The sequence below is a fragment of the Cyprinus carpio genome, chromosome B17 (assembly GCF_018340385.1).
Source record: "Cyprinus carpio isolate SPL01 chromosome B17, ASM1834038v1, whole genome shotgun sequence".
Lineage (NCBI taxonomy): Eukaryota > Metazoa > Chordata > Actinopteri > Cypriniformes > Cyprinidae > Cyprinus > Cyprinus carpio.
The window spans coordinates 4,672,528-4,700,172 of NC_056613.1; the positions used below are offsets into that span (position 1 = coordinate 4,672,528).

The window sequence follows — 27,645 nt, forward strand, 5'->3', positions numbered from 1 at the left end:
TGTTTTTGCTCCTCAAAGGGGTTGCGCTTGACTCAGCAAACAGCCTGACATGAATGGATCTGGTTTCAGTGTAACTACATCTTATTCATGTGGCAGAGGCAGAGCTATACATAAACAGATGGCTTGAGTGTTATATTTCTGCATGGATATGCCTATAGGATAGTTTCTGGAATTTTGCTTAGTCCTAGATAGATAGATAGAGAGATAGATAGATAGATAGATAGATAGATAGATAGATAGATAGATAGATAGATAGATAGATAGATAGATAGATAGATAGATAGATACGCAAGCCAGTTGTTATCATCAAACTTTATTGGCATTTAAAAACAATCTATTTCCAAGAGAATGCATGGAATAAGTTACTCATTTCATCTTTTTCTTATTTGATTAAAGGTGAAATACAAAACATTGCAAGGTATAAAAAGAAAGAAGGAAAAATCTCTACATTAAAAAGTATTATAATTTAAATTGTATATTTCTTTCCTGACCAAATACCTTAATCATGAATAAATATAACATCAAAACAAGCTTCAATTAAGATCAGACAGTAATACTTTTAAAGTAGTAAAATAATATGTTCCGAATATCTGACATTTCTTTAGCCAACAATAGGTAAAACACATTTGTCATTGCATCATAAACATAGAGGACATCTTAACAATCCTGACGTTTTGTTGTTGAATAATGAAAGTTGAGTATTTCTTTAACTGAAGAACAGAAGGACAAGTAATAATACTATTAGTAAAAATAATAGCTAGGCAGTAGTGTTTCTGTTGTGGGAATTATGGATAAAAGAAAGAAACTGTCGAACATGTTATAATTGTGTTAATATTTGCATTTGTTTGCAGTTACAATAATTACACATTTTTCTATTAAAGCATTAGAAAATCAGTCTATTGTTAACAGTCCACAATGGCATCCTGGCATCATTTGAGAGCTTTACTATAAAGACAACACTATTATAAAATAATTGTATAATCACTGTTTTAAGTAAGATGATGTAGTTCAAAATTCTGGTTAATTGCTATAATTTTGAAGCAAACTACACATTTTTTACAGGCCTATAAAAATGGGGTCACAGCTAAGGTTGTGTTAAACAGGCATACACTTAAAAAATAAAAAAAAGACCAAAATATGTTATAATTTTTAACCTAAGTTAAGATCATTAAGGAGTAGTAAGCCGCATTTCAAAATAATACATTGAATTTTAAAAAGAAATACAGCTGGAAAAAAAGTTCTTAATGCACTTAATGCAAAATTACTACAAAAAGTAATATCCTAAACCCGCAACAATAAAAGCATCATTTCTGCTTTTATTTTTAGTGGCAAAGAATCAAAAATTCTGTTTATTGCTCCCTACAGAAAAAAATATAATTTTCAAAATCTGATGGTTTTACAAAGCTTTGCTTGTCCTCAAAAATATTAAACCACACTGAAAACACACATGTAAAACAAGACAACATTGCTTTTCCACACTGGACAGATTTTACAGGTACAGACTGTTTAGCACCTACTTTTGTTTGTAAAATGTTTTTACACAAACATTTTTGTACAGGCGATGGACTGCTTTTAAATTAACACTTTCTAAATTCAATTCTAATCCAATGAAGAGGTTACACAATAAACTATTACACAACTGTCATTGAAATTTCCAGTTATTTCAATTCATTTTCTTTGCAAAAGCTGACTAGACCTTATATACAAGACTTACTCCAAATTTCAGTATCTTAGTTTATAGGCCTTCATGTTTCATGTTCTTTTAAATAAAAATATTATTGCAGCAGGACAGATTTTCTTCATATAACTGCAAAGTGCCTTGACGACTCTTATGTTATGGAGCTTTACTGCTACACAAAGATTCACACAGAGTCTAATTAAACATAAAATTCTGAACCCTGAAAGTTTTTAAAGACAAACATCCTACCCTGAAGTAATTCTGAGATTCCTGAATTGAACCGCATTGTCATACGAACCTGCGGTCAAAGACAAACATAAAATATTCATTTATAAAACTGTAACAGGTCACCTATAAAGCTCTGAAAGCTCCCAATATGAAATGTCCTATTAAAATCTGTACAAAAACAAAAGGACATTAGATAAAATGAACATTTGATTCTGAAGTTAAAGCTGATGCTCTTCATGTGATATCAGTCCATCACAGCTATGATTCAGTAATATCCAGGATGGTACTGCTGACGCCATGGTTTCTGATTCCAGAACTAATGAAGACAAAGATACAGAGAATTAAAGAATGAAACGTGATAGAATTTTAATAGTTTTTGCAAATTTTACATTTTAAAAAAATCACAGAACTCATATATAAATAAATAATTTCCGTACATTATTATATAAATTAAATTAAATATTTTTTTGAGGGACTTACCCCTTGTTGCCAGCTCTGGTTGAAAGCTTGTGCTTTGTTCATGCTAAAGTTGCCATTTTTAAAACCTTGATTATTTCCTCCTCGACCCCTGAATTTCTGTGGAAACAGAATGTTTTATGATTCCTGGTTCAAAATTTGGTTGTATTTTAGTTTTAAACTGAATTAAGCAGTAAGCCACATTTTTAAAACCTTGATTATTTCATCCTAAACCCCTCAATTTCTCTGGAAAATACAGATTTATGATTCCTGGTTCACATTTTGGTTGAATTTTTAGTTTTAAACTGAATTAAGCAGTAAGCCACCATTTAGAAATAAAATAAAACATTTCTAAGTATATAGCTTAAAAAAAAAGCTCTTAATGCGCTTATAAAATAAACTACAAAACATAATATGCTTGTCACAGTTCTGTTAGGTTGGACTCTCAGGTCATGTCCACATGTACATGGGTATTTTTATAAAGTAATAGAAGAGTTTTTCCTTCTGTTTTAAAAAAAATCTCCGTCCACATGAAAATGCAAAAGCATGTTATGAAGCACTGTCAAGAGCATGACAAACCAACAGGTGGCGATATAATCTCAACCGTAAAGCCATTTTAGCCAGTCAGAAGCCTGAAAAAGTTTCCAGTAGGTGGAGATAACAGTGCAGGCTCTGACGTCACAAGCCAAACACGATAACACTTCAACCAGAGTTTTTGAAAATCTTCACCCTGGCAGGTATTTTCAAAAATGTTCTGTTTCAGTGACCTGGTGCTGCGTTTGCACGAATGGCCAAACCACAGAGAAAAAGCTGCGGGTTTAAAAATAACCGTGCAGTTTGAGTTTGTCGGGTCTTAAGTTAACATTTATGTGTATGTGTCACCAGCCTTCTCTTTCTGGATAACCTGTGTGGATTTATTAAAGACTGTAAGCCTTCATCTTCGTGTGTGTGCGTGTTTGTCGAAATACACCGTTACAATGCTAAACCGAAAATAATGAAAAGCAGAATTTTAAAAAGTTTCTATGTTAATTTCTAAGTATACTTATTTTTAAAACCTTGATTATTTTCCCCTAAACCACTGAACTTCTGTGGAAAAAGCATACGTATGATTCCTGGTTTACATTTGAGTCACATTTTAGTATTGTTTTTTTATATTGAAAATTTACAATGACAGCTAAAGTTTAATTTCCAACTAAAACTTGTCTACGTCATCACTGATCTCTCACCTGGTTGAAGCTGCCCCGGTTGGCCCCTCCCCCTCGTCCCATGTTGCCCCTGTTCATGGCTCCTCCTCTGTTGCCCATGTTAACCATATTGCCACGTCCAGGTCCCGGCCTGGGGGCGCCACCTCTGTAAGGCATTCTACCGCCGTGGTTGAAACTGCCCCGGTTGAAGCCTCCTCGGAAGGCAGGGGGAGGAAGGAAACCTCTCGGTGGTCTGGTAAACCCACCACGAAGTCCAGGCACTGACAAACAATTAAAATGGAACAGTGTATTATTGAATTTATACGTATACCGCTATACAAATAAGTATATAAGGAATAAGAAGAAACATTTTGCTCATCTGAAATGGCGTACCACCCCTAAAGTTGCCTCGGTTTTGAAAGCCTCCTCGTCCTCCCCTCTGACCCTGTCCTCCTCCACCACGGTTGAACAGATTTTTGCCTCCTCGTCCCCGAATGCCTCCCCTCTTTGGTTGAACCCCTCCCTGGTTGGGCTTCTTCTCAGGAGGAAGGGAATTTTTGCTCTCCTCCTTGTACTGTTCAAGAAGTTTGGTAGCAGCTTCTTTCTGCAACTCGACATAAAGCACTTCACTGAAGCACTGATCTTACATATTCAGTGTGTATTTTGTTTATTAATGTTATACTGTTATTGTGTGGCATTTTGGGAGTTTTGTGAATTGGACACCAGTGTTTTTATTGTCAACTAAAATTAAAAGTATTACTAAAACTTGTTTTATAAAATAAAATAGAATAGAATACAGCTAGAAAAAGCTCTTAATGCATCTATAAAATAAACTCCACAAAATAATTACCTAAACCCAAAATAATGAAAAGTATATTAGATGAAAAACTTGAAATGTAAACTTTGCCTCGGCAAGTTGTGAAAGTTTAAAATGAGTTTAAATTTAATTACTACAATTAGCAAAACTAAAACTGAAAAAAAAAAAGAAGATAAAAATGAAATTAAACACAATAAAAACATATGATGGCATTATTGGTATAATATATATATAATAATACTAATAATTAGTATTATTAGAATAGTATTAATATTAGATGAAAAATATATTAAACTTGAACTAAAATAGAAAATATAAAACTTAAAAGATGAAATTTTGCCTTTGCAACTGAAAAAAAAAGTTTAGGTTAAAATACTAAAATTACTAGAACTAAAACTTTAATAAAAAACATAATAAAGATTAAAATAATAAAATAAAATATTTGATGAAAAAAAATTGCCCTGTCAACTAACTGAAATAAAATAGGGTTTGAAGTACTAAAATTAGTAAAACTAAAATAAACATAATCTGATGATAAAGATAAAATAAAATAAAATAAATTAGATTAAAAAAAAATAAAACTCATAAAAGAAATTTGCCCTGGCAACTAACTGAAAAAAAAAAAAAAAAAAAGTTTAAGTACTAAAATTAGTATAACAACTAATTTGTAAAACTACTAACTGAAAAAATAGACATATTAAAATAATAAAATGAAATATAAGACTTCCAAAAAAAAAAAAAAAAAAAGTGCAGACCTCCATAGTGCAGTGTTGTAGTTTAAAATAGGCATTAAAGTGCACTATCCAAACTTAAATTGTTGTAATTTATGAACACTTTGGAATGTAGACCTACGGTTGGTCTCTTTTTTAAAGAAGAAAATTAGCAGATTTTGGCAAAAGTGGATTTTTTTCAAAAAATTTAAGTATCAAAAAGTTATAGAAGTTTAAATGTACTGTAAATAAAATGCGCTATATTAATTTTATTATATTTTATTTATTATAAATATTTTACATAACAGGTTTTACTCTAAAATTGGTATAAAATGAAAGCCTTGTGTCTAAATAAGTTATGTTCCAAATTTGAAGTTGATCTGATAAAAATTGAGGTTCCTGTGAGATTTTATTTAGGGCGTCATACCACAAACAGCCACTGGGAGCCATCAAAACTCCTTTGAATTTTGTTTAATGAATTTTTCCCTAGATTTCTCTGTCAATTTTACTTCAATACTCTAAATAACCATCAAATATGGAATCCTGAGACTCAGACCTTTCCGATGATATGTTTGTTGCCAAGATTATAAAAAGTTTTGATTCTAAAAGACCGTAATGCATTTTGTAATATGACACTTGACACTGCCCACTAAGGGGGAGGAGACCGCCATAAGATTTTAAAGTACCATTTCCATGGGTAACGCAATGTCCGATTTCAAAATGGTTTCACAGGATGAATCTTGTGCTTCTAAGCTTTCAAATGATATTTAATTTTTGATGATTACTAAAAGATTTTATGGAGAAAAAGGACAACAACAAAAAAGAGCACCAAGCGTCCCACAGGTGGGACGGTGACAGTAAAAACCTTAAGATGGAATAAACTGGAATAAAATAAGTTTAAGCTGAAGTACTAAAATGACTAAAACTACAACTGAAATAAAAATGGTACAAAACTATATATATGGTACAAAACTTAATATAACTTACTAAACTTTGTAAATACCATAATAGCATGTTAAGACTACTAAAATAACACTGTTGCACACATCTCAGATCAATTATGGCTCAAGAAAAAAGTTTTACCCTTCATTTTTAGGACTGCATGTTCAGGTACATCTTTGCCATCTGTTTCTGCCTTTTTCTGAGTCCTCTGTTTATATTCCTCATCTGTCGGACAGACTACCACTGCTTTACGCTGGAAACCAGCAAACAGGCACATTTTTCTTCTTTGGGCTGGTGCTGATACATTAGTCTAAAGGGAGATATTTAAAGGTCAGTATTTTCAGCAGCTGGTATAATGAACATGCCCTGAAGACGTAACATGAAAAATAAATGTATTAAGAGCAAAGTTTAAATAGAGATAATATGTGACCCTGGACCACAAAACCAATCATAAGTAGCATGGATATATTTGTAGCAATAGCCAACAATACATGTATGCGTCAAAATGAATGATTTTTCTTTTATGCCAAAAATCATTAGGATATTAAGTAATGTTCCATGAAGATATTTTGTACATTTCCGTAAATATATATCAAAACTTAATTTTTGATTAGTAATATGCATAGCTAAGAATTTCATTTGGACAGGTTTAAAGGTGAGTTACTCAATATTTAGATTTTTTTGTACCCTCAGATTCCAGATTTTTTAATAGTTGTATCTCAGCCAAATATTGTCCTATCCTAATAAACCATGCATCAATGCTTATTTATGCAGCTTTCAGATGATGTATAAATCTCAATTTAAATAAATTGCTTTGATTTTGATAAGTATTTATACACAAGAGATTATATTTAGTCACCTGGTCAAGTATGTAGTTGCGTTTTTTCCGTGCTGCGATCTCGATGAATTTCCCGAGGAAGAGGGGAGCACGCTGAGATATTGCTGAGAGCTTTGTGACATCTTTCATCTGTCTCTTCAAACTGGAAATCTGAATTTCAACATAAAAATAACACTGAATATGATGTTTATATTGTCTAAAAAATTCTCTTATGTCAGCACTCACCATCATCTTCTCTATGATTGTGAAATCTGTTTTTGTAGAATGTTTTTATATTCAGGATTGGCTTGGGTGTGCTTTGTAACCCATTCACTTTTTCCTGATCCAGGCAGTCCGACCATGACAATGACCTATAAAGATTTATAGCAGATTTAGATGAGGTTTTTAATTATCATGTCAATGTTTCAAGTATGAAACCAACCAACCTCACAGTCTTCTTTGGTCTCGGGTCCCTTCGGTCCTCTGATACGATCACACACAGGGATCTGCTGCAGGAGCGTAAAGCCTTCAGGTTGGGGGAAAAACGGGGATTCACGCTGGCCGAAGTTGAACTCAACAGCACAGTTGTGGCAGAGGACGTGAGGGAAGAATGGCTTTCCCTCCAACTCATCCTTACTGACTTTGAAAGCTGTTCCCAGATCCTGTCCATTCTTGGAGAGAGAAATTTCCACTTCTTCAGCATCAAAGTTCTGCCAAATAAACACAGCAACTATGATGTACTGCACTGTGGCCAAAAGTACACAGACACACCACACTTGCTGAACATTTCATTCACAATGTTGAGAACTAAACATGTTTTTGAAACAATGAAATATTATACGAATATTTATATATAAAATCTAAATATTTATAATAGCAATTGAATAAATCAAAATATTGCATAAATATATAATACTTTATTTCTTACTTTCTCTCTCTCTCTCTCTCTCTCTATACTTACATTGAGGTAAGATAAGATTTTTTAAGACACGTATGCTCACCAATGCTGCGTTTATTTGATCAAAAATACAGTGAAAACAGTAATATTGTGAAATAATTTTAGAATTTAAAATAAATGTTTTCTATTTTTATATAATGTAATTTATTCCTGTGATGCAAAGCTGAATTTTAGCATCATTACTCCAGTCTTCCTTGTCACATGATCCTTCAGAAATCATTCTAATATTCCAATTTGCTGCACAAGAAACAGTTGTGCTGCTTAATATTTTTGTGGAAACTGTGATACATGGACACATTTTTTACATAAATTCAAAAGAACAGCATTGATCTAAAATATAAATCTTTTGTTACATTACAAATGTCTTTATTGTCTTTTGATCAATTTAATGCATCCTTGTCAATTAAAAAACTACTAATTTCTTAAAGATAAATAAATAAAAATCTTAATGACTCCAGAATTGAACAATATGAATACATGGCACCACCTATTGGTCAACATTGGTAATTGCACAGAGATTTAAAGCTAATTGTGGATGAGAAATGAGAATGCGCATTGAAACTTACAATAAGGCAACCGACAACATCGTTCTCATCAAAAGCCTCCCCAAAGTCCTCCGTCACACCGTTGCTGGTTTTCTTGGCCTTAGATGAAAAGCCATATGAGTGTGCTTCCTCCCCTGTAAATATATATAAAGGGCAAAGAAATACTCAAATGACATTGTGAATTTATTAGATCAACTTCACTAGATTCTTGCAAGAAACCAAAGACCCTCACCTAGCAGAAGAGAGCTACTGGCCAGTGACCAACCCACCAAAACATCATGAATCTCAATTCCTTTACTGGAAATGTGTTTTACAGGAATCTTCTCTATAATCTGATGCAAAGATATGCAAAAACAGGGCTAAGGGCATGACAGGACAGTTATAAATAGTACAGATCAAGTTAAGGCAGTGCTCTTACCTTCATTTCGAAGCAAGCCTTGCCCTTTGCCACACCGTAAGATGCCCGTCCCCCGGCCCACAGGTAAGCAAAGCTCTCCATAGTGAGTGAGGAGGCGCTATACCGATCCCGAGACACCTTGAAGTGCAGGTCACAGTTGTCTGTGGAAAATTAGAGACGGACACTTTATTTCTGAAGCTTTATAGTGGCTTCAAATCCTGTTGGCAAAAGCTTAGAGGAACAGATGAGAAGAACAAATTTTCTGCTCTAAATTTTTTAATAATTTAATAACCTCACTGAACATTTTACACTTTTTAGAAATATAATCTGCATGTTACGCTTTTCAGCGTGATTGTGTGGGATCATCGTTACTTACAGGTGTCCAAACACACAGCTGTGTCATCAAACTCTTCATCCTCTTCTTCCAGTGGAGGCTGGGGAGACTTTGCCCTGAGGGAACCATCAAAGAAATAACCATGAAATTCAATCAAATTCAGTTCAGAGCCATTAGAAGATCCCACTGAGCTCCCTTTGGATTTTAAATACGCTCCAACTGAGTATATTTACAGGTGTGAAACATTTGCTTTTTGCAATAATTCTGCTTATTTATATGAACTATTTTCTAATAAACTATTAAATAAAAATCAGAAGTTACTATTTGTTAAAGAAAATGTGACTATAATTTAGGATACACACACATAGTACAATCTTAACCATGTACATGGTAAAAAAAACTAGTTAATAAATAATAATAATAATAAAATAAGCTCCAATAAGATTTCATTTGAAATATTTTAAAGGTAAACCACTTGAAAGGTTGTGACTTATTGATTTAAAATTATTATTATTATTAATATTATTAATTTTTTTATTTAAAATTGTATATTTTTTTTTAATATTGTTTTTTTATTGTAAATTTTTTTTTTTATTTATTGTTTTTAAAAATTCAATCTATCTATCTATCTATCTATCTATCTATCTATCTCTATCTATCTATCTATCTATCTATCTATCTATCTATCTATCTATCTATCTATAATAGTGATTTATAAATGATATATTATGTATGGTTATGTAAAAAACCTGAGAAAAGACAACACTTCATCGATAAATAAATGAAAATACAATTAAATTCAATTAACCATCATAAACATAAAACAATATTAATATGATACATACAAAAAAAATACACCAGATCACTTTAGTCAAAACTTCTAGGAAATACACCACGCAAACATTATCAGATAAACATTTTCTTCCTTTAACAGCCCAAGATCTGACCTTGAAACATGATTCCTAAGGAAAAGATACCACTTGTTCTGAGGTGACAGAGATGCCCTTATTTAAAACGGTCAGTAAAAATGTGTGTTTCTTTGCACTGATGTGGAACAGCATGTCAGATTTGGCGCTTTACTGCCAAAACTGCTCATAAATCTTTAAGGTGCAGTGGAACCTCAGGAGTACCAGAGGACAACTGCACATTTCTTACCGGCTGTATTTGCTTTCTTCAATAAATTCAAAGTAGCCCCTTCCATGTTCATCTCGGCGTCTCTTTACACACTTCTTATTCTTCCGTTCATCATTCTTGTCTGCATCCCCTTTGGAAATAAAACAATAAATCATAAGGAGGCGTACCTCCCCGCTGGACTCATCATGATGTAACATGATGGTCCACATAGTTACTGGAGGATTTCTAGTTATTTCAGTTGTGCATGAATTGCAGTGACCAGTATTTTAAAAGAAAGGTGTATTTAATTATAAGTTTGCATGTTTTAAATGAAGGAGCAATGCCTTACAGTGCAGTTTGCACACTGTAGTGGGTATAAACAGGAGGTTGCTGTGCAACTTTGGGCTAAGTAACACACATTTTCATATTCACATTGCATGCGTCTTGAAGAAAGGTGTTACAGTGTGTGCACATTTGGTAAGGGGCAAAACTCACAAGCACCTCTTTCCCCATGAGTGCAACTTGTGCTTGACAGAACAAACATTATTACAAAATGAAAATCAGGAATATGCAAATTGCAAAAATCACTCACAAATCCATCCTTTTAGAAGTAAATATGAATGATAACTAGTCTCTTACAGGAATTCATATTAATTTAATGACAACATTAATTTAAAGGTTAATGGTTGCATTTCTAAGCTGGTAGTCCAAAACTTTCCTATTTGTGCCTGAAAATTTAAATTAAATTTAAATTTAAATTTCATTTGAATCAGTAACTTATGAACTCAAAAGAAAATGTTTTATGCAAATCACGACAGAAAAAAATAGTTTCTTCTAAATCAGAAGAATCTCTTGTTCAATTTGATATATTGTATAACAACTACACCAGCTTTACATCTACATGCTTTAAAACTAGTAATGCTATATAACTGACCATAAATATAGAAGTATATTTCTACTTTTCATTTAAATTAACTTACATATAGCCATTAAATATGTAAATATTATATTAAAGTTCGAGACATATAGTACAAATAAATTATTAGTGATGAATAAAAAAAATATATAAAAAACATTAAATAAATAAAAAATAGGGATAAATACAATAAATAAATTACATGTTTATTTGTTTGTTTACTGATTGATTGCATGACACACTTTCTAAAGTTAAATCTATTAAATTCAAGTAAAATGTACACATGTAGTACACCAGTGGCACCATCTCCTGGGAATGGTATAAAATTATGCAACATGATTCTATTGTTTAATTTGATATATGACATCTACACAAGCTTTTCATCTGCATGCCTAAAAACTGGAAATAGTATGGCTGACCATAAATATAGAAGTAGATTTTAATTTGTAGCCAATAAATATGGCAATATTGTATCAAATTTTGAGATACAATGAAATAAAAATTAAAAATAAACAAAAATTAATTAAATTAAAACATGTTAAAATCTTTTTTGTCTTTATTTATTTTTGTCTTTTGCAATGATTAAATCTATTATATGACTATAATGTGAATTCATGTAGTATTCTGTTAATTGCATGAGTATTAAGTCAAAGGAACACAAATGGGACACCAGCAGCACCAGCTCCGGAGAATGACATCAAATCCTGAATGCTCTCGGCTGTCAGAATGAAATATTCTGCCATAGCAGCCCAGATAAATAAAACATGAATTGCACAAGCTTCATCACGTAATCTCACCCTCGCCAGGGCCCATGTCGAGAGCCACATCATCCTCATCAAATTTCTCCATCTCCTCATCGTCTTCTTTAAGCAGGACATCTTCATCTTCATCTGATTTATCCAGCTCTACCCCTGCGTCCTCCTCCTCCTCCTCCATGTCATCATCCTGCTGCTCCCCAGCCTCCGAGTTATCTCCATCCTCCTCCTCAGCCTCCATACTCTCTCCAGCCAGGTCTTCCTCGAGGTCTTCATCGCCCATGTACCCGAGGCCGCCTCCATCCTCGTACTGTCCGTCAGAGCCGTTGGTGGACAGCGCCTCCTGATCCAGAGCGGCCTGCAGCCGCGCCATCAGCTCAGCCTTCAGCCCTTTATCGCTCAGACTCCTCTTCTTCAGCTCGTCCTTCAGCTCGTTCACTTTCAGCTTCTTCACATTCAGTGAGCTCATCTTGCCGTTTTAATCCTTTCTTTGTATCTTTAGACGTTATACCTCGAATGTATGAAATATGACCAGGAAGAGCAGGTTAAGAGCGGACTGTTCGGAGACGCTCGATGAGGTCACTGATGGGCAGCAGTCGCAGAAGAACGGGGCCAGTTGAGTCTTATTTAATCTACCGTAATACACATGATACATGCGCAAAATAATATACGTAAATATCACTACAGCTATGACATATGCATAATAGAAAATATCAGTATTTAGTCACTTTCATATGTCCAGAAAATGATAATAAACAAATTTGATACAGCACAGAAGGCAAAAAGTAAATATACCATTTTTATATATGGTTTACTGGAAAATAAATTAAATATTACTTATTTAATATTGTAGCATCGGTTTTTTTTTCAATGCCACAAAAGCCCATTCAACTTTTTTTTTTCTTACTTGAGAAATTTGGTTTTCAAAACATTTACAAAACGATTACAGTCACTGCAAAAAATGCAGAAAATAAATAAATACAGTACAGATAACGCAAATCTACTAAACATTTTAAGTGTTTAGTATAGGCTAATTAAATATTGCTATTGTAGTAGGCTATAATTTTATTATTCAGTGACACAAGAGGACATAAAAACATATATATTAACATATTATATTAACAATATAAACTTTTTTGTATTTAGATATTTTCTTAAAGGCTATATGCATTTTATATAAACATTTTAATGTAATATTTATAATATCGATAATTTAATATTAATTTAAAAGAAGCACTAATTTAAAATTGCGTCATTATATTATTCAACGCCACAAGAGCACATAAAAGTAGGAAATAAACATATCAGCATTGCCAAAGAACATATTTTTCTATAAACTACAATTTGTATAACTTTTTCTATATATCCTACATATACATTATACAAATGTATTATATATGCATTTAAGAGAAATTTGGTTTTCAAAACAACTACATCATTTTACATATACATAAAATGCAGTTAATTAATAAATATTAATAGCCTAGATATAGTTCAGATATGGCAAACATGGCAAAAAAATTTTTATAAATTGTTTTGTTTTTTTCTTGAAGGCTATATATAATACTATTTTATTTATTTTTTTGTAATAAAATGTGAGAAATGTAAGTTTTGAATACTCCAGTAACAACGTCACGAATAAATAAGCGCAAGACCAGTCAGTGTTCACGTTACCTAGCAACCAATGTTTTAGACATGGCGGACAAGTACAGCGCAGGTAACAAAGTAACTTAAAACTTTCTTCTCTTTCAAGCTCACGATATACATAGTAGCATTTCTACTCTTACGCGCTGGTTTGTGTAACGTATCGAATATATAGCTCGCTAACGTTGAGTAAGAAGTAAGAAGTAACTGAGACGTCTAAAAAAAGCATTGTAACATTTTCTGAAATACATCATTTCCTTTTGTCAGATACTATTATAACAGAAACTCAGAAGAGGATAAGTAACGCCTTTGACGTGTTTGACCACGAATCCAACAAGACTGTTGATGTCAGGTAACATCTCAGAGTTTTCAGACTAAAGTATGAAATAAATCATCCTTGATTTATTTCATACTTTAGTACTTCTCATCCTTAGATTTGCACTCTGACAGCTGTCTATGTCCTACATATGAAGGTTACTTTAGTTTAACACGAATATTTTTCATTGTAAAAGGAAATAGGCACCATTATCCGTTCCCTTGGCTGTTTCCCATCAGAAGCTGATTTGCATGATATCATTGCTGAGGTCAGTGGTCTGTTTTACAGTCGGTTCAATTGTAATTATGTTGTAATTATGCTGTGTGACTATTTCTACAGCTAGAAGAAGAAGAGCCGAATGGGTTTGTACGCTATGAGAAGTTTCTTCCAACTATGACTAAGATCCTGCTGGAGCGAAAGTAAGACTGAAAGTCACTGAGAGTGAAGTGATTAGGATCAGTTGGATAAATTATAATAATCTTGAGCTTTCTGCAAAATTACAAACAATTACACATCCCTGCCAAAACAGATGTTTTTAAAGGAAATTATTATTTTTGGTTTTCTGTGTCTAAATGGTGTTATGTCCAATATGGCCAACAGTCTAATTCTTTAACTGTAACAACTGATCGAGTTGTTATTGTTCACTGAAACAAAAACTCCTAAAAATCATTTTGGAGTAATGGAAATAAAGTTGAAACTAAAATAAAGTAAACATTAGATAAAAAAAGAGAACATAGAAAAAAACTTGCCTTGACAACTAAATAAAATAAATAAGTTGAAGTACTCGAATTACTGAAATAAAAATACATTAAATAAAAATATTTTTAAAAAATACTTAAAAATTTGCAAATGCACATTAAAAATACTAAAACATAAACTAAACTTTAAACTAAAAGTTAGTTGAAAATATTAGAATAATTCTAAAATAACACTGGTCATAGAGCACCTTGTCAGTGTGCATTTAACAAACAATTTACTATTAACAAACTATTAAGACATTTCCAAATTGAACATCCAAAAACATGCATGGGACAAGATCAGATATGCCCAAACAATATGCTAAAAATTGTTAAAGTTCAATTCAATTCAAGTTTATTTGTATAGCGCTTTTCACGATGCAAAGCAGCTTTACAGAAAATTAAGTTTCTACAATATATTTAGTAGTAGCTTATTAGTGGGGACTCAGTCAAATAGATGTACATACGGCAGAAATATACGGTAAAATTCAGTTAATGACGTAATCAAACAAACGATGAACACTATTAGCAGCAGTGATTATATGTTTGTGTTTTAAGCTGTGAACCCTAGATGAACCACATTATAAATTCTTGATTGAAAAGTCCATTGGTGACAATTTTAGCTCTGTTTCAGGTTTTTTTTTTTTTTTTTTGCAGGTTCCGTCCTATTACAGAAGACCTGCTCCTTCAGGCCTTTGAGGTGCCTAATGCTCTAACAACTAAATATTTTTACTCTTCTTGTTTTGTTGTTTGAATTTACCTTGAATGCACTACAGAGAAAAAAAATTAAAAAAACTTTAAATTGGATATAAAAATGAAGACCTTTGACCAATGGAATGAATGAATGTAATGGTGCTGTTATCTCTTTTTAAAGGTGTTAGATCAACAGAAAAAAGGACACTTGGAACCAGAGGAACTGACCAAATATTTAACACAAGAAGGTATGTCCATATGTGACTTTAGCGGTTTGTATTTTAGTATAGGCTTCTAATGTTTTGAAATCAGTGTGCAATGCTCATTTGTCAGACGATTTAACAATACAAGGAATCCACAAAGATGTCAAGTTCAGTCATTCAGAAGTTTTTATTTTTTCTTTCTTTCTTTCGAAGGAGAGCCCTTCACACAGGAAGAGATGGATGAAATGCTGTCTGCAGCTGTTGATCCTGATAAAAATGTCATTCTCTACAAAGACTTTGTGAGCATGATGACTTTTGATGACACTCGATGAGGGCTGACGGCATGATTAGATCGAACAAATAAGTATTTTTATAATAAATAATATACTGTACAATTTATTTTGACTCTTTACCCATGGTATATATATCATTAATAGTGTTCATAATGCCTTAATACTCTTTGCTTAATAAATAGTTTGGCAAAATTACACAGTATGATATTGTACCCTATTCATAATTATTCAAATAGCCTTTAAAGTGGAGAATGTGTGCAAGAATGAGAGGGTGTATCATAGACCGATTAATCATTCTCGCTATTAATGAGGCAGGTTTTCTAAGGCCAGGTGTGTGTCTGAGAGCTTCATTATAAAGTCAGTGTGTGGTGTCTTTCTTTCAGTTTCATTAGCAGACTCTAATACAGGTTTTGTGAAGGGGTGGCATATTCTTGCAGCTCATTTTTTCCTAATTAACCTGTGCCCCATGAGTGTGTCTGTGTGAGGGAGAGACCAGGAACAAAACTGCCCCACTGTGAACTGACCAGAGAAACACATTACTTATGATGGCCTTTACAGAATGCAATCATAAAAGTTGCATACTGGTGGTGGTATGGCAAATTATGATCTAACATTTCATGAAATATGCTTTTAAATTTTTAAATGATCTTAAATGATCAGTAAAATTTTATTTTTTTATTGTAAATGTGTTTTTTTTTTTTGATTTTTCTTTATATATTTAACTTCAACTATATGCATTACTCTTAGAGAATAGTGTAAAAACTAAATATACTATCTTTTCCTGTAAGCTGAAAAACCCCAAATAGTGCATCAAGTATTGTGTATAATATTGTAAAAACTGGAAAAGGCTACAATAACCATCTCAGCCTTTCCTGTTTGTATAAGCTTTTTTATGTATTATAAAGTATAGGTGAAGATTCAGTGGTCCAAAAAGTATAGACTGACTACTATTCTGAGCAATACTGAGTTTTTAGGTTTATGACAGTTTACGTATATGTCTGTGTATCTTGTCTTAAATATGACTGATAAAGCAGTACTGTTTCATTTTTACTAAAAACTGATGGTCATTTGCTTATTTCTTAATCTTAGAGTCTCACGTGAAGCGGTGGGTTGTAGATGGGGTGTTTATTTAAATGTGTGAGCAGTAGGTGGCGCTGCTTACCCATGCTTATAAATTTTCCCTTCAAATTCCTGCTGAACTAACAATACAACCAAAACAATGCTGGCTATTTATTCTCATTCCAATTCAAAACAACATTTGGTCAGTTAAGAAATATTGCCATAGCCTATATTTCAAAATGACTTGCAAATGTTTCTTGTTGGTTTCATCTTTTATATATACTTAAGTGGTTTAATTGGCATGTTTGTAACCAATTTGAGCATTTCACACTTTACAATATTTTAATTTAAAAAAAAATTTTTTTTATAAAATTTTAAATGTTTTATTGTTATTTTATTTTTTAAATATTGCTATTATTCTTATATTGTTATTATTATGCTCCAAAACAGTTTCATGTCATTCATTGGATTGATTTCATTAGGGTTTTAACTATAAAACTCCCGAACCATTGTAGGGTGCGAATTAAAGGTGTGATGGTCTTAACAAAAAAGTGCATTTTTACATTTATATAGTTTATATACGTTTTAAAACAACTTTTTTCAGCAACCACGTAAGTTAAATTAATGTTGTTATTATTTATTATATATTTGCACATATAAATAAAAATAAATACGTACATAAATATGAAGTTGATATTTAGTTCAATACCATCTTTGTTGCGTGAGACGAATTTCTAACAGAACAACACTGAAAGAATTTCCGAAAGTCATTAGATTATAATATCGAAATTGACTCTTCATAATTAAAACTTGCGCTAGAGTCGGTCGTTGTTGTTTAGTTCAGCGTGTGAACAACTGTACACTCCCACATGTCAGTCAGTAGATCTCGGACATTCTATTCGCTGAGAGGCGCGGAGGAGGCGTGGCCAATCTACCCAGAGACAGATGTGTGCGCTCTTCTGGAGTGAGAGCAGCGCAGAGATCAGTCCTCCAACAGCCTGATCTGCTGTTAGCCTGCGCTTCACACAAGTCCATATGCATGGGAAAATGCGCCTGTGCTGGGATCCTGTGAAATCTAAAACACTGCACATGGATTCAGAATATCAGAGAGCATAAGAAAGAACGGGATAATCCACTGCTGGACATTTCAGATTGGACCATCTGTTATTCATATTCCACTGAGGAAGATGGATAGATTTCTGCATGGTACTAGTCGCTGAGACTGGACTTTAGCAGGGCTACTGAACTGACCAGAGATTGATTTTTTGGATCTTTTGGCTGTGGATGTTACAGGGAGCACAGTTATTTCAACAGTCCCTCTGTATCAGGCTTTATCATGACCTCTCTAACAGGGAATAAAGACAGATCTGGGACCAGGAGTAGAAAATATGGGGTAAGATTTATTAAATTTATATTTATTATAGCTATTTTATGTAAAGGTATGCGCATATTCAGGACAATAAATTATCTTTAACTGAGGAAAAACAACAATCTATTTCAACGTCAAACTCAGTATGCAAATTAATAAACCACTTTGCATACTTTTTCATATTTACCATATCTGTAACCCAGACATTAATGTTTAAATCACTGCTTTTAATTCTCAACTATGATTTCTTGCAGATGACCGATTCATCCCCTACGAAGTCAGCATCATTCTCTCCTGAAACCTGGTACCGGAAGGCTTACGAGGAGTCCCGGAGCGCCAGTCGCCCGGTCCCTGAAGGCGCGGGCTCCATGCCTGGGTCCTCTGGAACCCCTTCCCCCGGATCAGGAATATCATCCCCGGGCTCTTTCTCCGGCTCACCTGTTACGATATCTCCTGGAATCAGCACCGGTTCGCCCGGTTCGTTAGGCGGATCTCCAGGATTCGGCACTGGTTCTCCAGCCTCGGGTAGCGGGAGCTCACCTGGTTCTGATCGGGGCATCTGGTGCGAGAACTGCAACGCTCGGCTGGTGGAGCTGAAGAGGCAGGCATTAAAACTACTCATTCCCGGACCGTACTCTAGCAAGGTAGGCTGACAGATACTAAGTCGCGTAAGCATATTCTGAAATCAGTTTTCGACATGGTAATGCGTTATGCAGATACAAATGATATCGGGTGTCCATGATGAAGTGTGAACTCCAGTGTTGCAGTGCGTAATTTTGGATAAGAAATCTTGGAGTGGCTAACCAAGAAATGCACAACGTTAAGATTTCAAACTAGAATTAAATTAAAATTTGTCGTGCACTGCTATTTATCGATTAATTCCCTTCTATCACAGTATGGTTGTTCTCACTTCTCGCTAGCAAAACAAATCGCAACTTACAAAATAAAGAATAAAATAGATAAAGAGAAAGAAAAAAAATAGCAATTTTGCATTAAACTGTTTGAAAACACACAGAAGTGTTGCACGAGGGGCGTGCATTAAACTGTTTGAAAACACACAGAAGTGTTGCACGAGGGGCGGAGTGCTGCACTCTCTGACATGCAAAAAATAAATACGTAAACGTATTAAAACATTTTTTAAATCCTCTGTTTGTATTAACCTAAGACGTTATGCACGAGGAGGTTTTGAGCACAACTAAATAATTATTGTGCGCGGTGTGATCAGTCTAGGCTGGTCCCAGTCTGACGTGATCACTGCTAAATCAAATGTGCTTTCACGTGTTGGCTGGCGCTGAGCCAAAGGCGCGTTCAGAGCTGTCATATATGTGCAACTTTTCAGTGTTTTCAACCCACATAATGTTTATTTTAGGTTTCAGACATATAAGTTAAAAAATCAAATACATTTAGAGTTTGGTGATTCAAAGGAAGAGGCAATAATAATCCTTTCCATTATAATTAGAAATGTTTTATTCATATCAGATACACATGTGTAAGTAAACTTTAAAGTTTACTCTAACAGTTCAACCAGAGCCACTTACTTATGTATTTTCGCGTTGGATTTAAGAAGACTTCGGGAGTGTAATATCAGAAGTGGATGAATTCACGTGTTGTAAATCAACAGATACCATGATGTGGCTTTGGTGGCGCTCAACTAACGCATGAGCGCCCTGCAGAGAAGTGATATTTTTATGATTTGTGAATATTTTTAATTATCCCTTATGATTAGTTTTTCGGGTTTTGGCATTGGAGCCTTAAAAAACTCGCCCTGGTATGCATCATTGTCAACTGCTACTGAACGCACCAGTGAACTATGTTCTTATTAGCTGTGTTCTGTGAGTGTGTGTTCCACAAGCGCTGTTCAAATCATGTTCTTGTCCGCTGTAAGCTGTTAAACAAAGTACGTGTCTGCTATATAGGTGACACGCAAAAAATGCACCTCCCAACTTTAAAACCTGCAGAGTGCTGAACCTAAGGCACTGCAGCGTAATCCTCTATGGATGCGCCAGTCAGGATGTCATGTGCGGATGCATGTGTGCGTAAATATCAAGTTTCGCCGTGTGCTCATTTCATTTTCAGTGTCTAATACCGGGGGCTGTGTATAAGCAGACAAGGCAGTATGATTTACACATAGAAAGAAATGGTTTATACGGATAAATCCTACCTTATTATATTATTGATCAATTGTTTTGTTTGCGCCCCATGGGAGCCAAAGCACAGTTTGTCTAATTCAATAAATATCCATTATGAAGAACAGGGGGCGCTGTGATTTCACAAACAATGTGATATGGAGCTTCAGTATCAGTACAATATTTGATACTGTGCTATCATTTCTATGTATTGCTTTATATATACTATATAGCTCCTCTGTTTGTGTTAAGATGTTATGAACTACAACGTGATCACAGTTGCAATGCTTTCAATTAAAGGAACACAAACATATGGCATCTATTATGTTCTTCATTTCAATAATTGCACCGTTTATCCTTTCAAAAAAAAAAAAAAAAAAGAAAAAAAAGATTAGCTCTTAGTAGTCCAAAACATCACATCTGCATTTAGATCCCATCATGGGCTGTGTCTAAGTTGATATCATAAACCTCTGTGTGTGTGTGTGTGTGTGTGTGAATTAATATAATTATTATTACTAAAAGTTGCATTTTGCTGTTTTTAAAGAGCACAATTGATCTGGTGTGGCCGTGGCTCGTGTTTCAGACCTGCTGTTGGTCTCCAGATTTTATGGCCAGTTCTGCCAGCTGCAAGTGACCTGGAGGTGCCCATTAAAATGAGCTGGAGGAGGAGGGGATGATGGGAAGGAGAGGGGTTCACTGGAGAGCAGGGTGGCCATGAGAGCACTCTTTAAGCTGGAGGCAATTTTAAAGGAGACGTTACTGAGTGTTTGGGCTTTTCTCTGCAGGATCTTCACACACATGGTGATTAGTGACAGTGTTGTGACATGAACTGAAGGGTAAAGCCTCATTCTGATATACGATCCATCTGGAGATCTTGCACTATGCTGTGTTCCATTGCACTCTGAAAGTAAAATTTTCTAATTTCCTTCTAGAAAAAGTGCAGTAGGGTAGAGGGAAGTGATGAACATCGACTTATAGTATTCTAATAAAACTCAAGAGTTCCTACGTTGTTTGATGCTTAAAACTGTATAGCAAACATTTGCAGAGTCAAGTGTTTAAAACATGGTAAATGACACTCTGTTGATGATCTTATGCATGCAGAATAAATGTTAGCATTACTCTTAAAAATAAAGGTTCTTTATTTACATCTATTATTCCATGAAAAACCTTTAACATCCATGGAACCTTTCCATTGCACAAAACATATACCATAGAAGAACCATTTTGGGTCCCCCAAAGAACCTTCAACCACAGATGCCAATAAAGAACCTTTATTTTTAAGAGGGAAGGTTTTTTATTTTGGAAAAAGATCCTTCAGATTATTAAAATCTTCTTTCTCTTAAAAAAATGGTTCTTTTAAGAATGGTTCACTGAAAGGTTTTTTTGGAACACAAAATGATTCTTCTATTGCCATTTGAAGTAGGAATATCTCACATCCAACTGTAAATGGAATGTAGAATACTGGAACAGTAGTAGGCTGTAGCTCACCGAACTTGTGCTGTGGGAATTGCTGCGTTGTGAACGTCCCCTGGGGTTCGTCTTTAGATTACACCCGTTGAACAGAAGCATGTTCATTTCAATCCCATGCACACACAGCTCCCATTTCCAACAGAGCACTGTTGCCACGGCAGCAACACTTTATGGGCGTGAGCTTCATACATATTTCACATTTAATGCTCTTTTTATGCCTCTCAGGTGAGCAAGGCATTATCATATAAAGAGGTCGCTTTTTCACTATGGACTGATAGGAATAAACGGGAAGGGGTTGCTGACGTTGGCTTAATTCAGTCAGCGTTCTACTGTAAATGGCAGTCCCTCCTGTCCAGCGGCAGGCTTGTCTCGACGCCAGGGTGTAATGGTGTCACTAGGGCAGATATGAATACAGTCCAGCGATGGGAAAACTGAACATGCATGTCTCTGTAGGATTTGGTGAGCTCGTTTGGGGAGCACAAATGACTTCTTGTTGGAAATGACTGTGAATAATATATTGCGGCTTTAAAGACTGTGACCTGATAGCTGCTTACAACAACAGAGGATTGCTGACAGTCAGTGTAAGTCAGAACTGTTTATAGGTTGAAACTGTTTGGATTCACAACAACATGGTCCAGTGCTTTATGAACCATTAATTTCTGTTTTTTTTTTTTTTTTTTTTTTTTTTTTACAGCTGAGGGTCTCTCATCAAGTAATGGTCAGTCTTAAATACCTGCTCTTTTCATGGGTATGAATTGTTGATGGGCTACCTTTTTTATGCAGAGGCCGAGGTTTGCTGCTGTATTACAGCTTGAAGCTTTTGCAGGGCTTTGAATAAACTGTGTTTTGCTTCTTTTGAACAAGTATCCCAGCAGGCCACCAATGTTATAATATGTCAACGTCAAATTGGCATTGAATATGACGACCTGACATTTTGTTGGTTTTAAGAAGATGTGATATTAAGTAACTTAAACCCAGTGTCTGCTAAACATCAGACTAATGTCCACACAAATTATAACATAATTAGATAGATATTTTGTTGGTTTTCACCCATGTATCCAAAATTCAGCATCTTCCAAACTTGTCATGCCAATATCATATTGACATCAATTATTGACACTGAGTCACAAGGTGTGGTAATGAAAACCCATCGTCTGCTAAAAGTTGTGAGATTAACATCCACAATGTCAAATTCAAGTTGTGGTATCAAGTGCCTAAAATCCAATGCTTGTCCTAAGTTGGAGCTTGATGTAATAACAATGTTATGTTTTGACATAGCTCAGTATGAATTTCCAACCAAAAATTGACTGTCACACATTAAAGCTTGATGGGAAGCAAACATTAGATTTTGACGTCAACTTCATTTGCTTGAAATCAATCAAACGGCGGGTCTGCGACACATTTTCTTTAAAATTTTCAACTAAAATTTGACATTTTCCCCACCTTTGGTGTCCAAAGATTTACTGGATGTTATGAAAGTTGGTTGACATTCTGCTGAATGTCAACCTGAAGCTGTTGGGGAATATTTTTGAGATTTGTCTGTGTATATGTAATACAGCACTTTCTCCAAACAGCATCCATGACCCATAAACACTACTCTCACAATGCCAAATGCGGCAGATGTTTAAACCCACTGTAGGTTTTGCGGAGTGGGTGGTTTGTTTTTTAGTGGAACTCAAAACTGTATTTCAAGAGTCCAGTCAGGTTGCTGCTGTAAACCGTAATCACTGCCAGCACTTCCCCCAAAGCATAAAGGCCTGTAATCCACCCCAGAACCAAGTCAGAGAAAACACCAGGTTCTCCCCCTTGAACATGGGCAATCGATCTCACAGGGATTAGCTGGACCGAGCCAGATCGAAGTTCTCCATGATCAAAGCTGAATTGCCTTGAAGGAGGATACCGCCTGGTTCGGAAGAGCCGTGATTTTTAGTCAGTGATCAGCAGTGCTGGTTCACATTAGTCACTCGTGGCTTTGTCATTGTGTGGAAATAGAATGAAAGATTTCGACAGACTTGTGAAATGCATCTATGGAGACTGGATGGTTTGATGTGTTGAATGTGTAGGTTTCAGTCTGAGTATGGATTTTGTGCTCACAAGGAAAGTATTGCAAGTATGCACAGTTTTCTCAACTAAAACTCACTAGATACCTTTGAAGAATGATGCAATGCAAGTGTTAACTTGCCGAAAAAAATGCATATTGTTTTTTAATCGTGTCCAACTGAATGCATTTTGCATTTGTTTGTTTAGTGGCCTTTTAAATATTGAATTGCCACTTTATTTTTTTAAAAGCTTTCTGGATGTGGTTATTTACTATGACATTTCTGACTAAATGCCATGTCATGTCTTTTGTGCTCAGCTCATTTATAAAGGATGATGGAAACAGTCAGTTTGAGAGTGAAAGTTCCTAAAGAATCAGATTAAACTTGAACACAAATCAATTTCTAGGACCTGGAGGTTAACTGTACAGGGTGTTTTTGAGTTGTTGAAAAGGAAAAACTAAACTAAAAACAAACAAACATGAATTTTTACAGACAGTAAAGCGCAAAATTAAATACAGGTAAATCACCTGTAAAAAAATCAAATATCTATTTTTACAGAATTATTCTATGTATATATAGAATACTGTAACACAGTAATTTTTGTTGCGCCTACAGGGTTTATGAACACATGTGCTCAACCTCAGCTGTCGTAAACCATATGTAAAGTATCTCTCATTAGCAGTGCTAGTCAGCATGAACTCCACTTTACCCTTGTTGTCACACACCGCTGTGATCTCTCATGCGGTCACTGGTTTTACACACATGTGGAGAGAGCCATTCGTTCTGCTTTTAACCTGAGAACAGGCCTCTGCCCCCCTACTGACCAACTCAACTTTTTTAATTGCCCCACCACACAACAACAGGGCTGTTTCCTCCATGGAGGCAGTTGATGTTGCCTGGGACCTCTGCTTTGAAGCTTTTAAGCAACCCTCCACCCTGGCCTCCAAAAAACACTCTTGATAAGAACACTAGATGAAAAAGAATATAAAATACAGCAAACATTTGAGAAAAAAATCGCCTGCTGTGAATGTAAGCTGAGGGCTTTCAAACCAATCCACTTAACAGACACAATTCAAACTTTAATAAATGAAGTCTTTAATAATCATAAATATGATCAATTTATTATAAAATAATCATATGAAATAAATAAATATTATTTATTTAATGTAATTATTTTTTATTTGTGATTCAGGTTAGAAAATCTTCCATTGGCTCAACATTACACTACCTGTATTTGCATACAGAAATGTGATTGGTCTTCATTTTACATGTATTTGCACAATGAATTGTGATCGGTCTATTTTATGTTGATCTATTTATCCATCTTTATTGCACATTTCTATTTAACTTCTGTCTCTTCCTGTATTAATTTGTTTTACAAAATAATTTCCCATAAAAACCTGCTGTTCTTTTTTTTCCCATTCAGCAAATGCGTATCTTGTTTTGTGTTATTTTTCCCTTGTCCATTTGTCTAAACAAGAAGACATGTTCTTCTCCATGGTAATAAAAAGAGACGCCTTTCTTTAAATTATTAATTGGCCTCTTCTGTATGTTTTAGTCTTTTTTGACTGAAAAAGACAAAAAACCCCATAAAGAACTTACACTAGATTGTTATGCGTGCAGCTTTTAACAGGTACTTATTCGTTTTTTTTGACATGGCATGTAATCAGCTAAATGAATTCACATAGATGATATAGAGGGGTTAGACCTTTGTTTGGTTGAGTTCAAGGGAAACGCACACCTTTTGACAGAGAGAGATGAGGAAAAGAAAACAGATGGAGTCATTCATTCTAAAATGCCATGTTTTACGAGAGGTTTAAGTGCATTCCTCTGCAAAATCAACAAGGTTAAGAGGATGAGTGAGACCGGTGTAGCACAGCCCGAGAGAAAAGCTGGGTTAATTATGCTGTGGATGACGAGGGCATGGTAAAGGTCAGGAGGACAGGAAGAGACAACCAAAGATGGTGTTAGATCAGAAGAGATCAATTTTACTGGAGCCTTCTTTTGTTTCTGAAATTCCAGCTGATTTAATGGTAACCAGTTAGATTAGGGGTTTTGTCTCATAGAAGACAGATAAAAACAACCCATTAGTAATTCAAATAAATTACTAATACTATTTTTTTTTAATAGATAGTTTTGTAAATATCAGAATTCAACATTCCAACAGCTTTTTATATTACTATTATAAAAAAAATCATATTAATATTATAATAATATTCTATTTATAATTCATTTGAAATTAATAGTTTTTTTTTTTTTTAATAGATTCAACTTAATAACTTGGATTTATCATGGTCATGTTTGACTGACATTGCTTGTACAAGCATCTGATTATCCAAGGTTGGATCTAAAATAGATTTGCAAGGACATTGTAAGAGAATGAATTATATTCACATTGTTTTTATTTGCCCTTAATGGTTTTTGACATGTAGACAGGTTAGTGAAAGTTTAAGGTGATATTACGCTTTGCTGGAGGTCATACATGCAGTAGAGGAACAGAGTGACTCGTTATTATGAATAAAGAACTGAATTAACCTCCAGATGAGCTGTAGCACGTGTCCAAATTATGATGTAGCGCAGGGCTTTGTGTGATGTCAGGACAATGTCACCTTGCCCATTCCATCTCTATCGCATGCACCAGTGGACCAGTACCTGCCAACACACACAGCCAGGTTCATCACACACACATATACACTGAGAAATGAGTGCCTTTGCACCTTTCCTTGGTAAAAAAAAACACTTTAAATTCTAACGTAACATTATAATTTTATAGGATTTTAAATAGATATAATATGTGTCTCATTGGCTATGTTTACACCATGGTTGAATCTGTTCCCAATCAGCTTTGAGCGATATGTGTAGCTATATACACACACACTGGGGGTCAAAAGTTTGGAATAAATAAGATGTGTAATGTTTTTAAAAGAAGTCTCTTATAGGCCCACCAAGGCTGAATTTATTTGATCAAAAAAAAAAAAAAAAAAAAAAAAAAAAAAATTGTAGTAAACGCAGTAATATTGTTAAATATTATTATAATTTAAAATAACTGTTTCCCAGTTGAATATATTGTAAAATGTAATTTATTAATTTGATGGCAAAGCTGAATTTTCAGCAGCCATAATTTACTCCAGACTTCAGTGTTCAGTCTTAAGCTGAAAATGTATTTTTCTTATTAATAAATTCTTATGTACGTAATATTATATCAATAAATAAATTAAGTATATTAAGTATAAATTAAGTATAAATTATGTAATTTTATTTTTATAAATAATTTGTGTTTATTTAGTTTATGTTGATTATAGATTTATATGAGTTTTGTATTGAATGGTGCAAAGATATGTTTTGAAAATATATACATATTGGAAGAAAATAAAACCCAAATTTTGTGACTGTTGCTTCAAAAACTGAAAGATAGTTAATGCTACTGTATTGTTTCAAGACACATAAAATGAATTGATGTTGGAGTTTTCTTTCTTGTGTTGATATTTCCAGTTGAAACAGGAAGTTGAGCCTATCAAAAGGCTTGTCCATATTTTCAAAATATCCAATAGACTTTAGTTAAATCACAGCTGTGAAGCATTGTTTTCTACTTGCTAATGCTAATTATGTAGTATTAGGAAGAAGTTTTTTTATTGTATTGGTTAGATGTACTGTAGATTTAGACTTGATGAACTGGATGTATACGAGTACAAGGTGAATCTTCATTGGTGGTCTGTTTTACTAAAACAGAAGACAGCAAAAATGAGCTTTATCAATGTTTAGGATTACACTAGAATATAGATGACATCAGCTAATAGATTTGGACTTAAAGCCACTAAACTCCAGTTTTTAATTCCAATTATTCGT

The 27,645-nt window shown here is 34.1% G+C and overlaps 3 protein-coding genes across 3 annotated transcripts in view; 2 read left to right on the top strand and 1 right to left on the bottom strand.

The window, feature by feature from the left end:
• Positions 1–695: 695 nt before the first annotated feature.
• LOC109108433 (heterogeneous nuclear ribonucleoprotein Ua) lies at positions 696–12,483 on the bottom strand. The gene is given in 15 exon segments (XM_042743278.1): positions 696–2,222; positions 2,387–2,482; positions 3,589–3,827; positions 3,940–4,211; positions 6,156–6,325; positions 6,875–7,003; positions 7,079–7,099; positions 7,102–7,203; positions 7,279–7,542; positions 8,357–8,469; positions 8,568–8,667; positions 8,754–8,893; positions 9,109–9,182; positions 10,222–10,330; positions 11,893–12,483. Coding segments are annotated over 15 exon segments (2,307 nt in total). The 5' UTR covers positions 12,320–12,483; the 3' UTR covers positions 696–2,171.
• A 1,016-nt stretch (positions 12,484–13,499) lies between these two features.
• Positions 13,500–16,378, top strand: efcab2 (EF-hand calcium binding domain 2). The gene is made up of 7 exons (XM_019121230.2): positions 13,500–13,567; positions 13,762–13,846; positions 14,006–14,078; positions 14,150–14,229; positions 15,205–15,247; positions 15,422–15,488; positions 15,657–16,378. The coding sequence occupies exons 1-7, from the start codon at positions 13,546–13,548 to the stop codon at positions 15,773–15,775; spliced, it is 489 nt and encodes a 162-aa protein (XP_018976775.1). The 5' UTR covers positions 13,500–13,545; the 3' UTR covers positions 15,776–16,378.
• A 1,366-nt stretch (positions 16,379–17,744) lies between these two features.
• LOC109108051 (kinesin-like protein KIF26B) overlaps positions 17,745–27,645 on the top strand; it is a 92,205-nt gene continuing 82,304 nt past the window's right edge. The window contains exons 1-2 of the mRNA XM_042743279.1: positions 17,745–18,188; positions 18,419–18,808. Of these exons, the coding sequence (XP_042599213.1) occupies positions 18,132–18,188; positions 18,419–18,808 (447 nt within the window). The 5' untranslated portion in view covers positions 17,745–18,131. The remainder of the gene's footprint in view (positions 18,189–18,418; positions 18,809–27,645) is intronic.